This window comes from Cygnus atratus, chromosome 3 (assembly GCF_013377495.2).
Source record: "Cygnus atratus isolate AKBS03 ecotype Queensland, Australia chromosome 3, CAtr_DNAZoo_HiC_assembly, whole genome shotgun sequence".
Lineage (NCBI taxonomy): Eukaryota > Metazoa > Chordata > Aves > Anseriformes > Anatidae > Cygnus > Cygnus atratus.
The window spans coordinates 84743619-84761312 of NC_066364.1; the positions used below are offsets into that span (position 1 = coordinate 84743619).

General features: G+C 38.9%; 1 protein-coding gene across 5 annotated transcripts in view; it reads left to right on the plus strand.

Annotated features, from left to right (window-relative positions):
- PRKD3 (protein kinase D3) overlaps positions 1-17694 on the plus strand; it is a 40505-nt gene that overhangs the window by 1935 nt on the left and 20876 nt on the right. For all 5 annotated transcript variants that reach the window (XM_050709995.1, XM_050709996.1, XM_035560879.2 and 2 more), the window contains 6 exons: positions 475-1518; positions 9515-9653; positions 11330-11461; positions 12149-12306; positions 14201-14390; positions 17087-17164. In XM_050709995.1, the coding sequence (XP_050565952.1) occupies positions 1228-1518; positions 9515-9653; positions 11330-11461; positions 12149-12306; positions 14201-14390; positions 17087-17164 (988 nt within the window). In that variant the 5' untranslated portion in view covers positions 475-1227. The remainder of the gene's footprint in view (positions 1-474; positions 1519-9514; positions 9654-11329; positions 11462-12148; positions 12307-14200; positions 14391-17086; positions 17165-17694) is intronic.

Below are 17694 nucleotides of genomic sequence, written 5' to 3' on the forward strand. Positions count from 1 at the left end.
CTCCAGTTAAGAGTTTGTGCAGGATGTTTTTAAGTTGCTTTGAATAAAATGTATCCTGAGTACATTCTATATAGAAGGTTTCTGAGTCTTGGCATTATGTTTTTTGGAAGTTTCAGTGTATTTAATAAAATTCCTTCTCTACCCGCCAGCTTTTCAGCCTACGCCTGCAGAGCAGACCTATGGTCTATTCCCTTCTTTTTTATTTTTTTTTCCTGTTATCAACTGAAGAGCTTTGCTTTGCTAAATTACTGATAATTTAAAGTTATATTCATGTATTGGCCAGCATTAGGTCTGATTTGCATATCGTACAGTAGGAAAACACTTAAATTCAAGTTATACTTATAAAATGTTGCCAATTTACCCCATATTTGAGTGCAAGGAATTGGTGATCCTGCTGCTTCAGAGGAACGTTTATGGCCTTGCTGTGCAACTCCTTGCATTTCACATGAAATAACTGTATCTCTTTCCCTACAGGCAGAATACAACGTTTCAAAATGCTGGAGGTTATCTGGGTGAACCTAGAGATTATGTTTAATGCGATCGCGTCTTCAGAAATTCTGCTCCTGCGTCTCATGAGCTGAACTATTTCACAAAGATGAAATCAGATACCTTCGCGGATCTCCAGGTTAACAATGTCCTGTGAATTCAGAGATTTTCTGAAGGAGGAGTAGATTCATCATATACATGGACTTCGTTTGTTGCCCAAGGATACAGTTTTCCCTTTTTTCATTCTGAAAAGCTGTCTACATGAAGATGAGTTTGCATCCAAGATACAGTCTGGGGAATTAGGTGAAAAAGGACACTGTTAATGAGTTTACTAACGTTTATTTCCATTGGTGTTTCCAGATTTTTTTTGGTTGTTGTTTTTAATACAGAAATGAAGGACAAGTATAAAACAGCAGAGCTGATGTATTTCTCTGAGGCCTTTCTGTAAGCCTCTGTTGTCTGGACCTGGTGCTAAAGGAAAAGCAATCTGCTTTTGATCAGCTGATTGTGACTGTGGAACAGAACCTTTAATTTAAAGTAACTTCCAGCTGAAATTATTTTACTCTCTGGCTTGCACAGAATGAAAGGGAAAATTAACATGTTTTACTGGTCAGGGGCTTTTTACTGAACTAAGAGAGGGAAAGTTAGGTTTTCCTAACTTCTAATTTAAAACCAAGAACTGACAACATTTTTCTTAGAATTTGACTACTAGGCAGATCTCGACAGTTTAAAGCAAGTCAGATGTCAGCAAACGACTCTTCTCCCCCATCCTTACAGAAGTTTTCCCCACCCACATGTCATGCTGCTGCACAACAAACCCCAACGTTGTCTTCAAGTCCCCAGTCGGGGCTCTCCAGTCGGCTCTCCAATGGCAGTTTCAGCACGCAGAGCCTCACAAACTCCAGGGGCTCTGTGCACGGGGTCTCATTCCTTCTGCAGATCGGTCTCACTCGAGAGACTGTCACCATTGAAGCTCAGGACCTGTCCCTCTCTGCTGTTAAAGACCTCGTGTGCTCTATAGTTTACCAGAAGGTATGGAATGACAGCACCGCGTTCTGCTGTTGGCAGTGTTTTATTTTTTTTTTTTTGAACAAACTGCTAGGAATATCAAGGTGTAATTGGAATGTGTCGAGAAGTTTGGTACAGGGACAGAGATCTGTGGCAGGTGTTTGCAGTTGCACACAAATTTAGCTGACTCCCGAGACAGAAGCTTTTACTTTAAAAGGAATAAACCCTCCTGTTACCTTCTTGCTTGTGAAATCTAATAAAAGAAGGTGTAGTAGTAAACTTCTTGCAAGGATTAGTTTTCACAATATGGCAAGTGTTTTTTCTTTTCCATGATTGTCACCGGTGTCTTGGGTTTTTCCTTGCTTCAGTTTGTGCTTACTACTGCTGCCAGCGGATGGTCCTGGTACAGTATAGCCAGCTGTAACCTAAGGACCAATTGTGGCTACAGAAGTACACTGCAAGCCTGCGGACTTGCATGATGCTAGCTTTTACTTTTGTTTCTACTTAATAATTTAAAAAAAAAAACACTAAACAGCTAATGTTGTATGATTTTTTTTCCATATATGGAGCACATGCTCTCCTCTTTTATGAGAGGACTATTATCAGCGTCATTTCTTTGTTCTAAGACAGTTGACCAAAACGTATAAACGTCTTAGGGTACTTTTAAGATGTATCTTGATTAGGCTGTTGCAGTGTTTTGACTCTCTGGGGAGGAAATGCCATCTATCTTGTTGTTTTTATATCCAAGTTTTATCCGTATATTTACGTTAGGCTAGGTACTACTAACCAGCCTGAAAAGTAGTTAACAGTGTTTAATGTAAATAAGAAATAATTACTCTTTTCCCTCAAGGAAGTCGAAGGTAGATAATTTCGTAGGGAATTGCTTTCTTCATGTCTTTCATTGTAGTGGTTGGTATTTTTGGTTAATTAGTTTTATTAGATGGTTCTTTTTCACTTAATAGCTTGAGAGAAAGTAAATGCAAATGTTATATAAACTCTCCTTTGCATATGCTTGCATATCTTTTTCCCCATCTCACAACTTATTGTGTCTTCCATATGTTTACAAATTAGTTGGCAAGCAAGCTGATTTCATAATAGCTTTATGGGCTACCACAGTGTACTTCAGCGTGTTAGTTCCTTTCTAAACAGACAAATTATTTGGGTCAACCTTTTTTTTTTTCATACCATGTGTGTTAGGTGTACTTTTTTGCAGCCATTTTAGGGGCCGCTTTTTCTTTCTGTATCAACTCCTTCTCTTTGCATCTGCATATTTCCTGTCTTCTATCTTGAAGAAAGATGAAAACAAATATATTCACACTTATTTCTGTTTTCCCTTTCTATTGTCTAAGCAGACTCAGCTAAAAGTTTAGCTCAAGTTCTTGTTATAGCTTAAGAAACTTCCTACATGCTGAGCCTAACCTACTGCAAAAGGATTTCAGGATCACAGTTTACCTCTTTCCATCTGGCTTTGATTCAGTGCACGTTCTCCTGCAGCTGATGCTACCAGAAAATGACTGTATAATGAGCGCATGCTTGCCTGCAGCAAACTGATCAGGAAATGTGCGTGGGGTAACAACCTTATGTGTAGCGGGTTCATCTTTCATGAGGAGCTCTGCAGCCAGTGCACAAGTGGCAATATCCTCCCTCTATTTGATAGTAATGTGCCCTGCCTGGATTTTGTTCTTTGATCTGGTGGCTGTTGCAAGCATCTAAAATAAATTAATATTAATATATAAACCTCATATTTATGTAAGAAGTTGTAAACCATGTTCTTCTATGTACTGCCATGCATATGGCTGCCTGTTTTTTCCAGTTGCAAGCTTGAAGCTGTTGGGCATGCCTTTAGAATTTGGCAGCGTTAAAGCTTCCCTTTTCTCTGGCATTCTGCGGCTGGCTCAGACTGTCTTCTCTTGACCAGTTCCTGGTTGTCAGCTTTAGGAAACTATAGGGTTTGTTCTTGTTAGCGGTATCTATATATTGTTGCACTTCTTTAATGAAAAAGGAGGTATATTTTTTATACTTGGAATTGTTCATAGCCTGTCTTCTTATTTGAATGCTATCTTAACTCTACTAGAATTAAGTGGAATTTTTCTTACTTATTTCTAATAGTGCTTTCAAATCATATTTCAGACTTGTATGTCTCTTTATACCTTGAACAAAAATGTTTGAGGGAGATGTGACCATCCTCAGTTGCTTGGGAGCTTGAATTATGTGCCTAGCATTATTTGAGGCTACAACTACAATATCAAAAATGTTGATTAGGACTTGCAGCTGATCTCTGAGGGGGCTGGATTTTGACCTTTGTAAAAGTAATTACAGCATCCTCAGAAGTCTTCAGAAAAATGACTTATGCCTTTTCTTTCTTTTTTTTTTTTTTTTTTTTTTCCCAGGGGAAATTAAACAACTGGGGAAAAAAATCTTGCAAAAGCCTGTGTCGGGGAGCAGTTGAGTTAGGAAATAAGTACTCTGTCTACCTAATGCCTTTTCATAGCATTTATTGTTAGGAAATCAGTACTGCGTTTACTTAATGCCTTTTCCTAGCATTTATTGTCAGTCTTTCTGTAGTACTGATGATCAGTGGTGCTTCCTGTTTCAGATGCTGCTGTTCAGTGCAGCTTGTTCAGGTTTTGCAGAAGGGTATTTAAAAGTAGCATCAGCAGAACTGAAACTAAAGAAGCAGCAGACACATATGCAGGGAGAGGGAGATGGGTAATGCAAACGTTTGATGTGTCTCTCAGCTTTGTTAAAAATGTTCTAAACATCAGGAGAGGAGCAAAAAAGACTTTTTCAAGTTTAAAGTTAAATTTGGGGAGGGCTGTGTGAATGGTATTGTGTATTAGAATGCCTAAAAGAAGTCTTCAGGGAAAAAAGTCAACTGTAAACTTGGTAGGGTTGCTTGTGAAGATTCTTCTTTCTAGTCCTGATCTCTTTTCTCTGTTCATTCCTTACCTAGATTGCTGCAAGTTGAAGCATCAGGCATACAGTCCTCAGGGAGAGTCTGCAAAGGAAGCAAAGCAAGAACAGATGGGAAGAGAGAGTGTGTTTAGATGCAGACAAATGTGTCTTTAGCATAAGTTGTAGATGGACAGTGTATGTCGTGCACAGTGATCAGATATTAGAGAGACAAGTTCTTAATCTTGTCTTTACATACTGTTTCTTTGTTCTAGACAAGTAGAACATGGGCCTTACTAGTTTAAGACTAGAAAAACCACTACATGCGGTGATGCCCTGCTGTCTGCAAACAGAATTATGTAGGACAGCATATGGTGCTAAAAGTGCTTTGTTCTAGCTCATTTCTTTTGTCCTGCTTGAAGTAATAGCTACAAATGAAAGACATTTGATTGTTCTGTGTTATTACTTGTACAGCATCAGTATCTGCAGGATATCTTGTGACCTTTTTCTTAAACTTGTGCATCTTTACTTTCATGACTCTGAAACTTCCCTTTTTCACTTTTCTTTCCATGTTGTTTTTTCGTCATCTTCCTCTCTATATGCAGAGTCTTTAAGGTGTCATTGTTTACCTTAAATCTCTCCTCTCAACAATATTTATGCTTTCTTACTAATATTAATTCCCTGATTGTTTCCTGCATTGTGTTGCTTTGACTTGCCTGAATTCCGTCCTTAATCTGTTAATAGCTACTTAGGCAGGTGCCTAACGTGTACTCATATTTATTTCTTCCACCTCTGAATTGTGTAAGGTGTTGAGAATGCAGTCACTGCAAGTATAGTTGTGTTCAAAAGGAGTTAAATTTTGCATATTACACCTGCTTGTGACTCTTTCTACTGTTTCTGTGGTTTCAGACTTTAGTTGCTTTTATAAATGTCATAGTTCTGGTACACAGTGTTCCCTGGTCAATAATTTGAATGATCTGTATTGAATATGATCCTGGCAGTATGTTCGTACTTTTTTGATAGCTCTGCCTATCATTCTAATTAGAGTGGTTGGGATTTAATTTTTGATAACTGGAACATGACTGAAGTCCTTGGGTTCTTCAGAAAACGAGCCAGTTTTCTGTGAAGATGAAGTATACTTGAAGGAGGCAAGCAAAAACTGGAGAGATGTGTCCAACCGTTTTGCTTTGATAATGAAATAAGCCTGACGGGAAAAACACAAATAATGCTGTAGACTCTTCTAACCGAGTGACGGTTAATTGTATACTTGTATTATTGATATACCTAAGAACTTCAGTTTTAGTGGGGCCGAACGACGGTAGTTCGGATAGGTGGCTCTTCTGTAATGGCTGCTGAAGAGGGGAAAAAAAGAGTGTTCATTTTAGAATACTAAAAATTATGTTGTGAAAAGACCAAAACATGTGGTATGTGTATGAGCTGTTTTCTGAAGGTTTGGACACTGTGGTAGTAATGGGGAACTCTCTAACCTGTTTGTGGCAGAGGCGTTGACTTGGAGCTAAATGTGATTTCTAAACTGCTAACAGATGTTATATTAATAAAATACTGAGAAGTAAAAGAATCCTATTACAAGGATCATATTACAATTGATCTGTATTACTACGAGAGTTGCAGAGATCCGTTTTTTAGTAATTTGGTGTAATAGGTATCAGTACTTTAACCTTTTTTTCCCCCCAGGTTAAGCTTGTATTATTAGTTCATGGTGCTTATTTTTGAATGGGTCTAAAATTAATCCAAATCTTGCTTCGTAATCAGGCTGCGCTTGAATGTTTTTTTTCCCTGTTGGTCTGCCTTCTTGACTTGCCATCTGCTTTCTCTGTACAAGCTAAACAAGTCAGCAGTGTAATAGAGCTGGGGCACGAGAAGCCAACAGGCCTTGAGGAAAATGGGAGCTGGGGGAGTACAGGGGCACGGAGGTGGTATGTGCAGGGCAGGTGAGCATCTGCGGCGTGGTAATAGGTTTGTGTGCTGGAAAACCTAGCCAAGCAGTAGTCCAAGTATGTCTGTACTGAGGCATCTGGCGAGGGAAAGATCTCCTACAACATGGCTGGAGCTCAGTTCTCTGTGCGATAATGTGATTTGGCCCATGACTTGAAAGAGTGGGAGTGGATAGCCGCATAGGGATGCGGGAGAAGAGATGGGACTGATTTCAGTGAAGGAAGAGACTTTCCAAGGTAATGGGTGTTTTTGCACCATTAGACTTTGGGATTAACTTTCAGCGGTTTGAAGCATTTGTTTTGAGTTATGACGGGTCATGAGATATTGGACCTTGAAACAATATCCGCCTACGCTTTTCCCTAGTGTGAATTTTTGGCGACTGGTCCAGAACTTTGTAAAGTAAGTCCTGGAACTTGAACTAGAAGGATCTTTCGGTTACTGCCAAGCTAGAAAGAAACCCCAGTTGTGTTTTGCTCCAGCAATACTGGCCGCTGGATGTTGCATTCTGGGGAAAAAGAACGGTGTACCGGTGCGCATCAGGGAAAAGCAGGCATGTGGTAATACTTTGAGCACTCTAGATAAGCCAGTTTTTTTCCTCGATATAACTGTAGTAATGCAGTAGTAGTGTTACTCGCGCTAGCACCACCCCAGTACAAGGATTACGTGTGTTCTTTATGTGAGTTAATAATGGTGTACCAGAGATGAATTTGGCACAATCCACCGCATACGTAGACTTCCCGCAAGTGATTTCCTGTAGTTAGATGCTCTTTTGGAACTGTTAACACTGGGAACAGTCTCCTTTTTGCTTTTAGGAAACAAAGTGGTATGGGGATTTAGCAGTTTATGTGTTCTGAGTGACTGTGCAGATAGTTTGGGCTTTTAGGCAGGAAAGTAATAGCTATATAATCCAGTAAGATAAAACAAGCTTTAAAAAATTCCACTTTGAATTTTGTTTTCAAGTTTACATTAGGAGCTCTTAACACTTCAAAGGAGCTGGATAGTGTATCTCCTTAACAGCTTCATGTAGCCTAGCATACGGACAGCTATAAAAGCTCTACTTCACTGCAGTACAAGAGAGAAAAATCTGGTGGTGTACAATGTGAGCATAGTTTAAGCTTTGCCTAAGAATCCTGTTACGAGGTACCGCCTGAAGCAAACAAACAACCACCACAACCAAACCCGTGTGTCAATCACCAAGGTTATTGCTGGCCAGCACTCCACATGTATCCTTCTGGCGAAGGTGCTGTTGAGGAGGGTTGCGTTCCCGGCCGTGGTGTGGGGCGGAGGAGCCAGCAAGAAATTAAGGAATATTTTTATCGGAAGAAGGAGACTTAAACCTGTGAAGTATCACAGGGGCTATTTAAAATCTGTGATTTGTAGGTGGTGTTGTGAACCGAGTACAAAGAGGCAATAGTTCATACTATTTCTCTGAGTCATCAGTTAGTTGTCCGTCCTGGCAGCTGCAGTTAACTGCCAGCATCAGTAAGGAGTGGTTATCTGCAGGCAGATAGCATATTCTTGTTGACTTTCTCTCCCTTTTGTTGGGATTAAGTTATTCAGCAACATAATGCAATAGATATGCTATAATTAGACGTTATCTTGAGGATTAAATGAATTGTAGCATTGATGTGATAGCTTTCTCTTGTTGATACTATCATTAAGTCTGATACCCAGCTAAACAGCATGTATAGGATCAAGGAATAAAACCTCACAGCGCACATTCAAAAACTGTAAATACATCTTGCTTTCTTGTTAATTGAGGCACAGAGCCCTTTTTACTCATTTACTGGAGATCCAGATTAACATTTTTTTTTCCTGTTAATGGGGCTGGAGGAAAATCTGTAGTGATTTAGTGTAAGGGGCCATTGGAGCCCATGCAGCAGTTGGAGAGTGAGCAAGTCCTTTACTTTCTTGTAAGAAATGGAAAACAGCCCCTCAAGGGCTCTGCATCCCACAGAACACTGTTGTGAATATTTGATGTAAATGTGCAGGGCGTGCACACCAAAACAGAGAAGGCCAAATTAATGTTTTGGATAAAATTGCTACCGGAAAGAGGAAATTATTTTCTCTCTGAGTGGGAAGGGAGTGTGAAAACAATGGCCATGACGGATACCTTCATTACGTCTTTGATTTGGTAGAAATGAGTCTTTTGACTACTTTAGCTAAGGACAATTGACATACCACAGGCTTCATGCAGTTTAGACCCTCTTACTTATGACGCCAGTCCTAAATTACCAAGCTGTAGTCTGTTTATTACCTAATCAATTGAAAATTTGTTGTGTGCTATTCTATATTTTTTCCGCACATTCTTCCTGTCTTCTGTCAAGCCCTTCTGTGTGTTTATTCACGCCTCGAGTTTGAGTTCTGGTCCAAACAAAAGGCCAGAGAAGCTGGTTGATGGCTGCTCATTGCTCTCATGGTTCTATTCCTGCTCTTTTTCTCTGTGAACTGTCTGTTAACTTTTAAACTTTGCAGTTTAATATGTATTAATCACATTTGACAACGTTGTAAAGAGTGGAGAAAATACAGAATAAGAGTCATTTTAGTGGAATGTCATGGAAATATGGCATGTTATGTAGCATATCTATTCCCTGTATGAATTGGGAATATTACCTTCTGCCCTTGGAATGAACTGAGTTCTCCTTTTCTTGCATCTGCAAATCTAAACTGTTGTGGAACATCAGCACAGAGCCTCTTTGGCTTGTCCCTCAATGGAAGAGTGGCAGGTGCTGCAGGAGCATCTGGAGCTGACTGCCTGGCTGATCACAGTGTCTGTGAAATAAGGGTTGCAGGTGGTGATAAGCTGACTTGGAGAGATCCGCGTCGGCTTTCAGGTGCCAGACTGATTACATATGTCTGAGAGATAAAAAGCCCAAGCATTTTTCCATTTCAGGCTTGCAGAAGTGTCACTGTTGGTTAGCAAAGAGGGAGGGAGGCAGGGAAAAAGTTGTTATCAGTGGGTTTTGTTGTTTTATTTTTTTTTATCGTTTAATGCTACATTTCAGTTCAGAAAATGGCTCAGTTCCTCAAAAATGTCAAGCAGATAATATTTTTTCCCCCGTGGAACACTTAAAACACTCAAGTTCTGTAGCTGTTATTAAAAAAAAATAAATCATTTTGTGGATAGGATTAACAAAGCATGTGTTAATTTAGATTTTGCTTTCTATTGCAGTTCCCAGAGTGTGGTTTCTTTGGCATGTATGACAAAATTCTCCTCTTCCGGCATGACCTGAACTCAGATAATATTTTGCAACGGATTACATCAGCAGAAGAGATACATGAGGGAGATCTGGTTGAGGTTGTTCTCTCTGGTAGGTATTGTTAACAGTGGAACAGCACTTACTTCAGTTGCTTAAAAGAAAACAGGGTTTTATGGAATATTAGTATCATGCGTGCCTTGAGCTCTTTTGGCTAAGCAGTCTCACACAGGGTCACCGTTTTGGGGTAGAGATTTCCAAGAAAATCGACACAGTACTGATGCTTCAGTACTGAGTTTTGTTATTGTTTTCATGTTTTAATCTTCTTCAGATTTATTAATTATTGAAATTGAAATGCAGGTACGATTCAGGATTTGCTTTTCCAACCATGTTCTTGGTCTTCTTTTGCTTAGATTTGTCATCATTCCGTAGCTTTTGCATTGACAGTTCATATCACTAAAATGTTTCATACAAATGTAGTTGCTGAATCATACCTATAGGGACGGTCTTAATGGTTTTCGTATTGTTTGAAAACAATTTCTTTTAAACGATAAAGTCTCTAGCACTGGCAGTATTAACGTGTAGTTCTCTTCAGTTACATCAATGAAGCAAACCCTGACAGACTTGGGTTGTATGTGTATCGGAAATACCTTGTTGAAGTCAACCAGAAGTCAGATGCAGACTGGTAGCTAGTTAAGCTACAAATGACAGCTGGACTAGTATTGAGCAGTGCTTTCAGGCTTTGAAGATGAAGTGCCAGACTGAGGCTGTGCTCTAGAAAGAGATGTCTTGGCTGTCATGGGGTTAGATTTGTTACTTGGGTCGATAAAGAATGACTTCCAGAGTTAGAAGGCTGAGTTCCTTGGCTGCATTTCAGGACCTAGGCATGTTTAGCGTGTTTAGTAATTGATCATCTTGGTTTGGGCTTTTCATTGCTTCTGGTTAGTGGCACATTGGGAAAACTTGTGTGTGTTTCTTCTTGACAGTCTGACAGTTTCCTTGTAAACGGAGACAGATCACCAGAAATTGAGGCGTTTTGAGGACATAAATCTCTTTCAGTAGGGTTTTTAAAACTGAGACATGAGAATCTGAATATGAAGCATTAGTGTATATTTTAGTCAAAGAATAAAAGACATCGGGGTAAGATAATGTTAGCATAAATTCCATTTTTTTTTAATGTTACAAAGAAACAGGACAAAAACAGTACAACGGGACAAAATATATTTGTGCTTGTTTAAGAAAAAGAACAGGACTAGTGAAGTTTCCAGTGTTCCACAGACACTATCCGCAGTTCTGTTTTGACACACATCAAGTTCATTCTAATAAACTTTTATTGAAAAAATCCTTTACAAGATGAAAGAACCTGTGGAACTATCCTTTGTTTGAAAATGATGTAGGTTACAAAACAACTTGAAAATTAAGTTGTTTCATCAATTGTTTACCTTTAACAAAGCTTGTTGTATTTTTCCTTCTTGACTTACTGAGGTTTTCAACTTGAAAGGAAAAAAAACAAACAACCTGATGATTGCATATTTTATTGTGACTCATACTGTTGATTGGTTGTGGCCATTAGCCTGCAAAGTCCACAGGATTTTTTTCCTCAATAAAAAAGCTTACTGAAAACTATGTAATCTTCTGAATGCATTTTTAAATGGTATACAGTATAATGCTGATGTCTAAATAGCTTATTAGTGTTCTTTGAATCTGCCATTTAAAAAACAATCTATTCTTTTCATAAATCCTTGTTGATCTTATGGCAAGAACCGTAACTTACTGCAATTTTTTAAAAGCTTTGGCTACAGTTGAAGATTTCCAGATTCGTCCTCATGCACTTTATGTGCATTCCTACAAGGCTCCTACTTTTTGCGACTACTGCGGAGAGATGCTTTGGGGTTTGGTACGACAAGGGCTGAAATGTGAAGGTAAGTCTGATTTTTGCTGTATTTTTGTTATGTATATTTGTAACATGCAGAGGAAGAAATTGCATCTTGTTCAATATGGAAACAGGTAGCATTGGAAATCTTCCTGCCTCAGGAAACCTGAGTTCTGATCTTGGCTTTAACACATGTTGTGTGACACTGGGCAAACAAACGGTTTAACAACTGTTCTTGTCTCACTTTGAAATAATAGCTAGCTGACAAATGCGTGTTCCTTGCACAAGGAGCATGTACTTTGGAGAGACTCCTGAAGGGGAATCCCATTGCTTATGGCCTTCGTCCAGCTGGCTGCAGAGTGTTCTGCAGCCTGCTGACAGGTACCAACCCTGCCTGCTCGCTGGCTGCTCCTTGGCTCCTCTGCTCCATAGCGAGGGAGTGGTGAAAGCCTCCTGCTGGGAGAAGAAGTGAGGAGGGAGATCAGCTGCCTCAGAGTCTTGTACCTTGTTTCTAGAGCTGGGCTTACCGGAAAACAGTATTCAAGCATGCTGTGCAAAAACTGCTGTTTCTGTGAATTGCATCAGGAACACTAAAATAAGAGAATTTAACAGAACAATCTGTTTCTGTCTTCACCATTCTTTTGGGTCTACTTTTAAAGATCCCCTTTATCAAAAACAGTTTGTTACTATTTTTGTTACTTTTTAAAATTTTTGTCTGTAAAAACGTCTCTTTCAGGTTGCGGGTTAAACTACCATAAGCGATGTGCCTTCAAGATTCCAAATAACTGTAGTGGAGTGAGGAAGAGGCGTCTGTCTAATGTGTCTTTACCAGGAGCAGGGCTTTCAGTTCCAAGGCCAGCACAAGCTGAATACACAGCCTCTGCCTCTGAAGAAGTACGTAATGTGAAAGGGGAAACCATTTCTGGCTTTAAACCTTTTAACATCTGGGGAACTAGTTGATGTTTTAAGTGGTTGAAAATGAGTAGGAGAGAGTTGAGCTTGACCGTTATGATTGGTTTTAGTTAATTTTTAAATCTCTGGTGAGTCTTAGACTGTGACATTTACAGATAATACTATTACTGTGAGAAATGAAACTGGAAGGAAGTGATAACTTATGTATAATTTTGTCATTAGTCTGTCACTTGTGGTTATGTGAACTATGAGAACCTTGATTTTGGGAGTGATAAAATACCTTGCCTTCATTGTAATACAAGTTCATTCTGTAATTATTGTATCATTGTAGAATAGTTGTTTGGCTAGCTCAGTACAAACTGTTAGCTTTTATGTTGGGAGAGTAGAGAATGTTCCTGATATGCTGTTAAACTTTTCACAGAGATAATCTGAAAAACCAGCCCGTATCTAGGAGGGTGCAGGAGATGCAGGGCTTGTGGTAAAACCATCATCTGTAACAATTCTTTGTTATAATGGGTGCTATGATTGCTGAGACATTACTGGATATACTCATAAGACAGGGAGGACAAGGGGGAATGGTTTTAAATGAAAAGAGGGGAGATTTAGATTAGAGGTTAGGATGAAATTCTTCACTCAGAGGGTGATGAGGCACTTGAACAGGTTGCCCAGGGAAGCTGTGGATGTCCCATCCCTGGAGGTGTTCAAGACCAGGTTGGATGAGGCCCTGGGCAACCTGATCTAGTGGGTGACGTCTGTGCCCATGGCAGGGGGTTGGAACTGGGTGATCTTTAAGGTCCCTTCCAACCCGAGCTGTTCTGTGATTCTATGACAGGACAGATGGTTATTGGATCCACTTTCATTGCAGCTTTTACCAAGGGGTAAAAAGAGTGCTTTTGACACTTAGTCTTTCCCACTTATCTAAGTTTCTATTACTTTACAGTATAACTATTATGTTCTTGTCGTAGTTTAAAATATAATTTATTTAGGTTGTCTAGTTCAAGAACGTATTTTTTTTTATTTAGCTCTGAGCTAAGAAGTCTAATTTTGAGTCATAAAATATATTAATTCTGCTGTTTGTGACTATTGGTAAGATTTTCTTCAGTGAACATAAAATAGTATTTCTCCTCTCATGGAATTTCCTAGTGTTTGACTTCTGCATACCTATTTAGTACCTCGTCAATAACTTTCTTTGCTGTCTGGCTTCTAATATTGGCTTAGATTATCGGTAATATATTATGGTAATTACTGTTAATTTCCAGCAATCTTACTTCATGTGTAGGGCCACATTTTCCTCTACATTTTTTTTTGTAGATCTAGATAACTATAAGTTTATCCTGCTTGAAAGTTCAGTAAGATATTGAGTATTTGTTTGTTTGACTTTCCAAAATATTTTTAAAATTTTTTAAATATTTTTACCTAACTTAATAAGCTATCCAGGCATGAAGTACTTTGCTTTTGAAAACTGGTAATGTGAGTTAATTGTAGTTTTCTAGTTTGCCTACCTCCAGAGTTTTCCATTTAATCCCCGATTTGGGGGTCTGTATATGCTATCTGTGAATGTCGCCAGGTTGCTCTAATAAAAAAAAAAAGTCATAAGAATGAATTTTGGCCTTGTTTGTTGGCATTTTAGGTCCTGTGGAAATATAGATTCATGCATACTTTCCTGAACTCTGCAAGGCTTTTCCGTCTGGTGTTTTTTTTTTTAAATTTTATTTTATCAAAACGTCCTCTTAAAGCTTCTTGGCCAGGTTTTGCTTTCTTATCTGGTCACTTTCTGTGCCAACTCTTTGTCCCACCTGCACCTCACTTTCCCCTCTGCTTCCCCTCTGAAGTGAAACTCTGTTGATGCAAGTCCTGCATACCTTCTTTATTCTAGCGCTGCTGCCCAGAACCTAGTAAAAGGATTCCCTCTTGGAGCGGCCGTCCCATCTGGATGGAAAAGATGGTGCTTTGCAGAGTGAAGGTTCCTCACACCTTTGCTGTTCACTCTTATACTCGTCCCACCATATGCCAGTATTGCAAACGGCTCCTCAAGGGCCTTTTTCGCCAAGGAATGCAGTGTAAAGGTAAACGTTTAATTTTCTGCTACAGCAATGAATTTCAGTAAAGGTCTTTTATATATAACTTATTTAAACATACGTTTTGATTGCTAGAAGCTTGTATACTGCAAAATAAAGCAGTATACATATTTGAAAATTGCATGTTTTTGAGAGTGTTACAGCACTCGTCCTTTTCATTTGAGTAGACTGCACATTCTATTTTCATTTTTATGAAACATGAGATCTAATCACATATAGACACTAATTTTAGGGTAATTCTGAACTATTAATGAAAACAGGAAATCCTTTTCTTTGTTAAATCTTTGTCTTCTAGACTCATCAATAAAGACTTCAGAAGTTTTCACAATATTGTTCTCATACAGGTTAATGATTATTATATTTTGGAAAATTTCATAAAGATAGGTACCTTTCCTGAATTAGCTTAGGTTCCATCAGTTGTATATTTTTTGTTTAGCATATGTAAAGATGCATGGCTTCAACTCTTAGACTCTTCCATGAAGTTCCCTGGACGTAATTAAGGCACTGCAATTTTGTTTTGGCTCTTCATTACTGGATTGTACAGATCTGTTAGCTTTGCAGGAAAGAAAACTAGTGAAGAATCCTAAATATTAATATGGGAAGGACTTTTAATTTCTCATGTGAGTTTGTCAAATGTGAGTACCAGAGGCTAACATATTGAAAGAGGTCACTTAGAGCGAAAACTGTAAGCTTATAGCTGTGTTAACTTTCTGTTGATTAAATATACTGCTGTTTTATATATGAAAGAGTAGTTTTATTTCCGTTTTCGTTTTTATTAATTTGCAGGTCTTTTAGCCTACTTGAAGTATGCATCCCTAACTGTTTGATTTTTTTTTTAATTGCTCTATCTCTTAGACACATGTAATAATGAAGCCTGTAAAAGATGTTTTGCAGTTTTAACTTTTAAATGCTAGTGACCATACACAGTTGTTGTGATTGTATATACAGCTATGAACAACTGGGGTTACCACTTTTCAGTAAAGTGAATGACACTGGATAGAAAACTGTTAATATATAGAAAACAAGCCTAGAAAAATACTAAGCTTACGCACAGAACAGAAATAAGTATATTAATAGGCATTAATTTATGCAGTCGTATCCTATACATACTTTTAATATATTGGTAAATCATGTCAATCAAAATATTTTCATACTGCTTTCTCATACAGGTTCTTAATGTTTCCCACTGACTTCCTTGCTAAGATTCCGAAAGCCTGGGGTCTTGCAGCAGTCTCCTGTTCTGGAGTGTCTCTAAGAGCCCTGCATTTCTTAAATTCATCGAGGCTTGTACTTAGACTGTGAGATGATCTTTGGGATGCTAATGCTATATTTATATTAAATTAAATGTGCCCAGGAACATTCCTGGACACTGAGGTCAACTAGGACAAAATGATCTTTACTCACGCCCAAGTTATCTTAGCCTCCCAACCCTGAGTGGCTGTGTGTGGACGGCTTGTTGGGAACAATGTCATGGGATGCTCTAATTTATGAACTAGGTCTGGGAACTGTTTGGGATTGTGCTAGTGCCGTAGGCTAAAAGCATTTAAGGGATTGTGGCTGTTTACTAGACTAGAGTTGCGGTGCAGAATTTTTCTGGACATTAAGAGTAAGTCAATCCTAATAAGTTAGTTTTTCTAGTTTCCTGGGAGGATCTGAAATTTCTCCGTTTCTTCCAGCCTGCTTCAGACTGGCGAAGTAACCGTATTTGATAATATGGTCTGAAGACATTGCTACAGAAAGGATGATTTATTAGTCTTCTAGAATGCTTCCTCTTAGGCACTCAGAAGCTAAACCAGGTTGCAGCTGGCCCCAGGGTTTGGCTACTCAGCTACTAAAACAGGAAGGATAATGTCTTTCTTATTTGGGCTTACAGGGAAAGCATGATGAACTTTCTCTGGATAGAAGAAATGGGCTAAATTATTGCTTTGAAAACAGCTGTGGGGACACTAGGGAGCTTTAAAATTCATAATATGGATACACAGTTGAAAATTACAGTGGTGCTGCTAGTAAAGGAAATTCCTGTAATGCTACTAACGTGTGCTGGACTGTTGAGTAGGCAGCATCTGATACCTCAAATGCAGAAATGGCACACATCCAAGTTATATTCCATCTCCACATCAGGCCAGATCTGGACGTACAGTATTCTGTCAGCCCTGTGTCCAAGGAGATTTGGGCAGGCAGAAATGGAGCTTTATTGATGTCTGGCCAAATCTGTAGCCTGAATGATAGGGGAACTGAACTTTGGGATTTACTGCAAAGCATACTTGCTCCACAGTATAGGAGTGTGATCCTAGGGGCTATGGTGGCTGCAAGTCTTAAGCAGCAGGTGGGGAAACATGATAGAGATGAGACATTTAAAACAAGTAGCAATGGAAAAATAGGGTGTGGAACAGATGAGAGGATGGGAAAAATTACATCATAATGGAAAAAAATAACTAGAGGGAAAGCTATAGAAGTAAAATCTTTTGTACTGGGAAGGGAAGTGCTGACATAATAAACAGTGGTTGGACAAATCATGAGACATCAGGACAAGATCATAAATTCTGGAAGTGATCTCATCAGTACTGTCTTCTGTTATGTGCATCTGGACTGAAGCTTGTGAAGGAAGTAGTGATTGTATGTTAGTGTCTGCTTGAAGAGGAGTAAAATCCTGGTATCTTGGGCTTATTTATCTTCTATTTTAGATTGCAGATTCAATTGTCACAAACGTTGTGCATCTAAAGTGCCTAAAGACTGTCTTGGAGAGGTGACTTTCAATGGAGGTAAGATGAGAAACATGCTTTCAAACACTGACAGGTCTTTGGAGGCTTAACAAGATGCATCGGCTTTTGACGCCCTCGTTTTTGAATATTTTGTATGCTTTTATTTTACCTTCCCAATTTTTTCACCTGAGATTGTTGACAATTAAAAGATTCACTGTAAAACTTATTTTGGTGGCTTTAATTTCACTTGATCAGTCTTGGCAAGTACAGTATGCTTTGCTTGACTGTGATTGTTCATAGAAAATGAAAAATTGAGAAACTTTCTTAATGTCCAAAAATTAACACTTGTTATTCATCTTCTCATTGTTCACTGGAAACTGTTCATTGCAAACTGTGCCAGTGCTCAGTCATCTGCACAGTAAAAAAAAAAAAAGTGTTCCCTGATGTTCATATAGAGCCTCCTGTGTTCCATTTTTTGTGTGCCCATTGCCTTTTGTCCTGTCCCTGGGCACCACTGAAAGGAGCCTGGCTCTGACCTTTGCACTCTCCCTTCAGGGATTCCTGTGCATTGATGAGATCCCCCTGAGCCT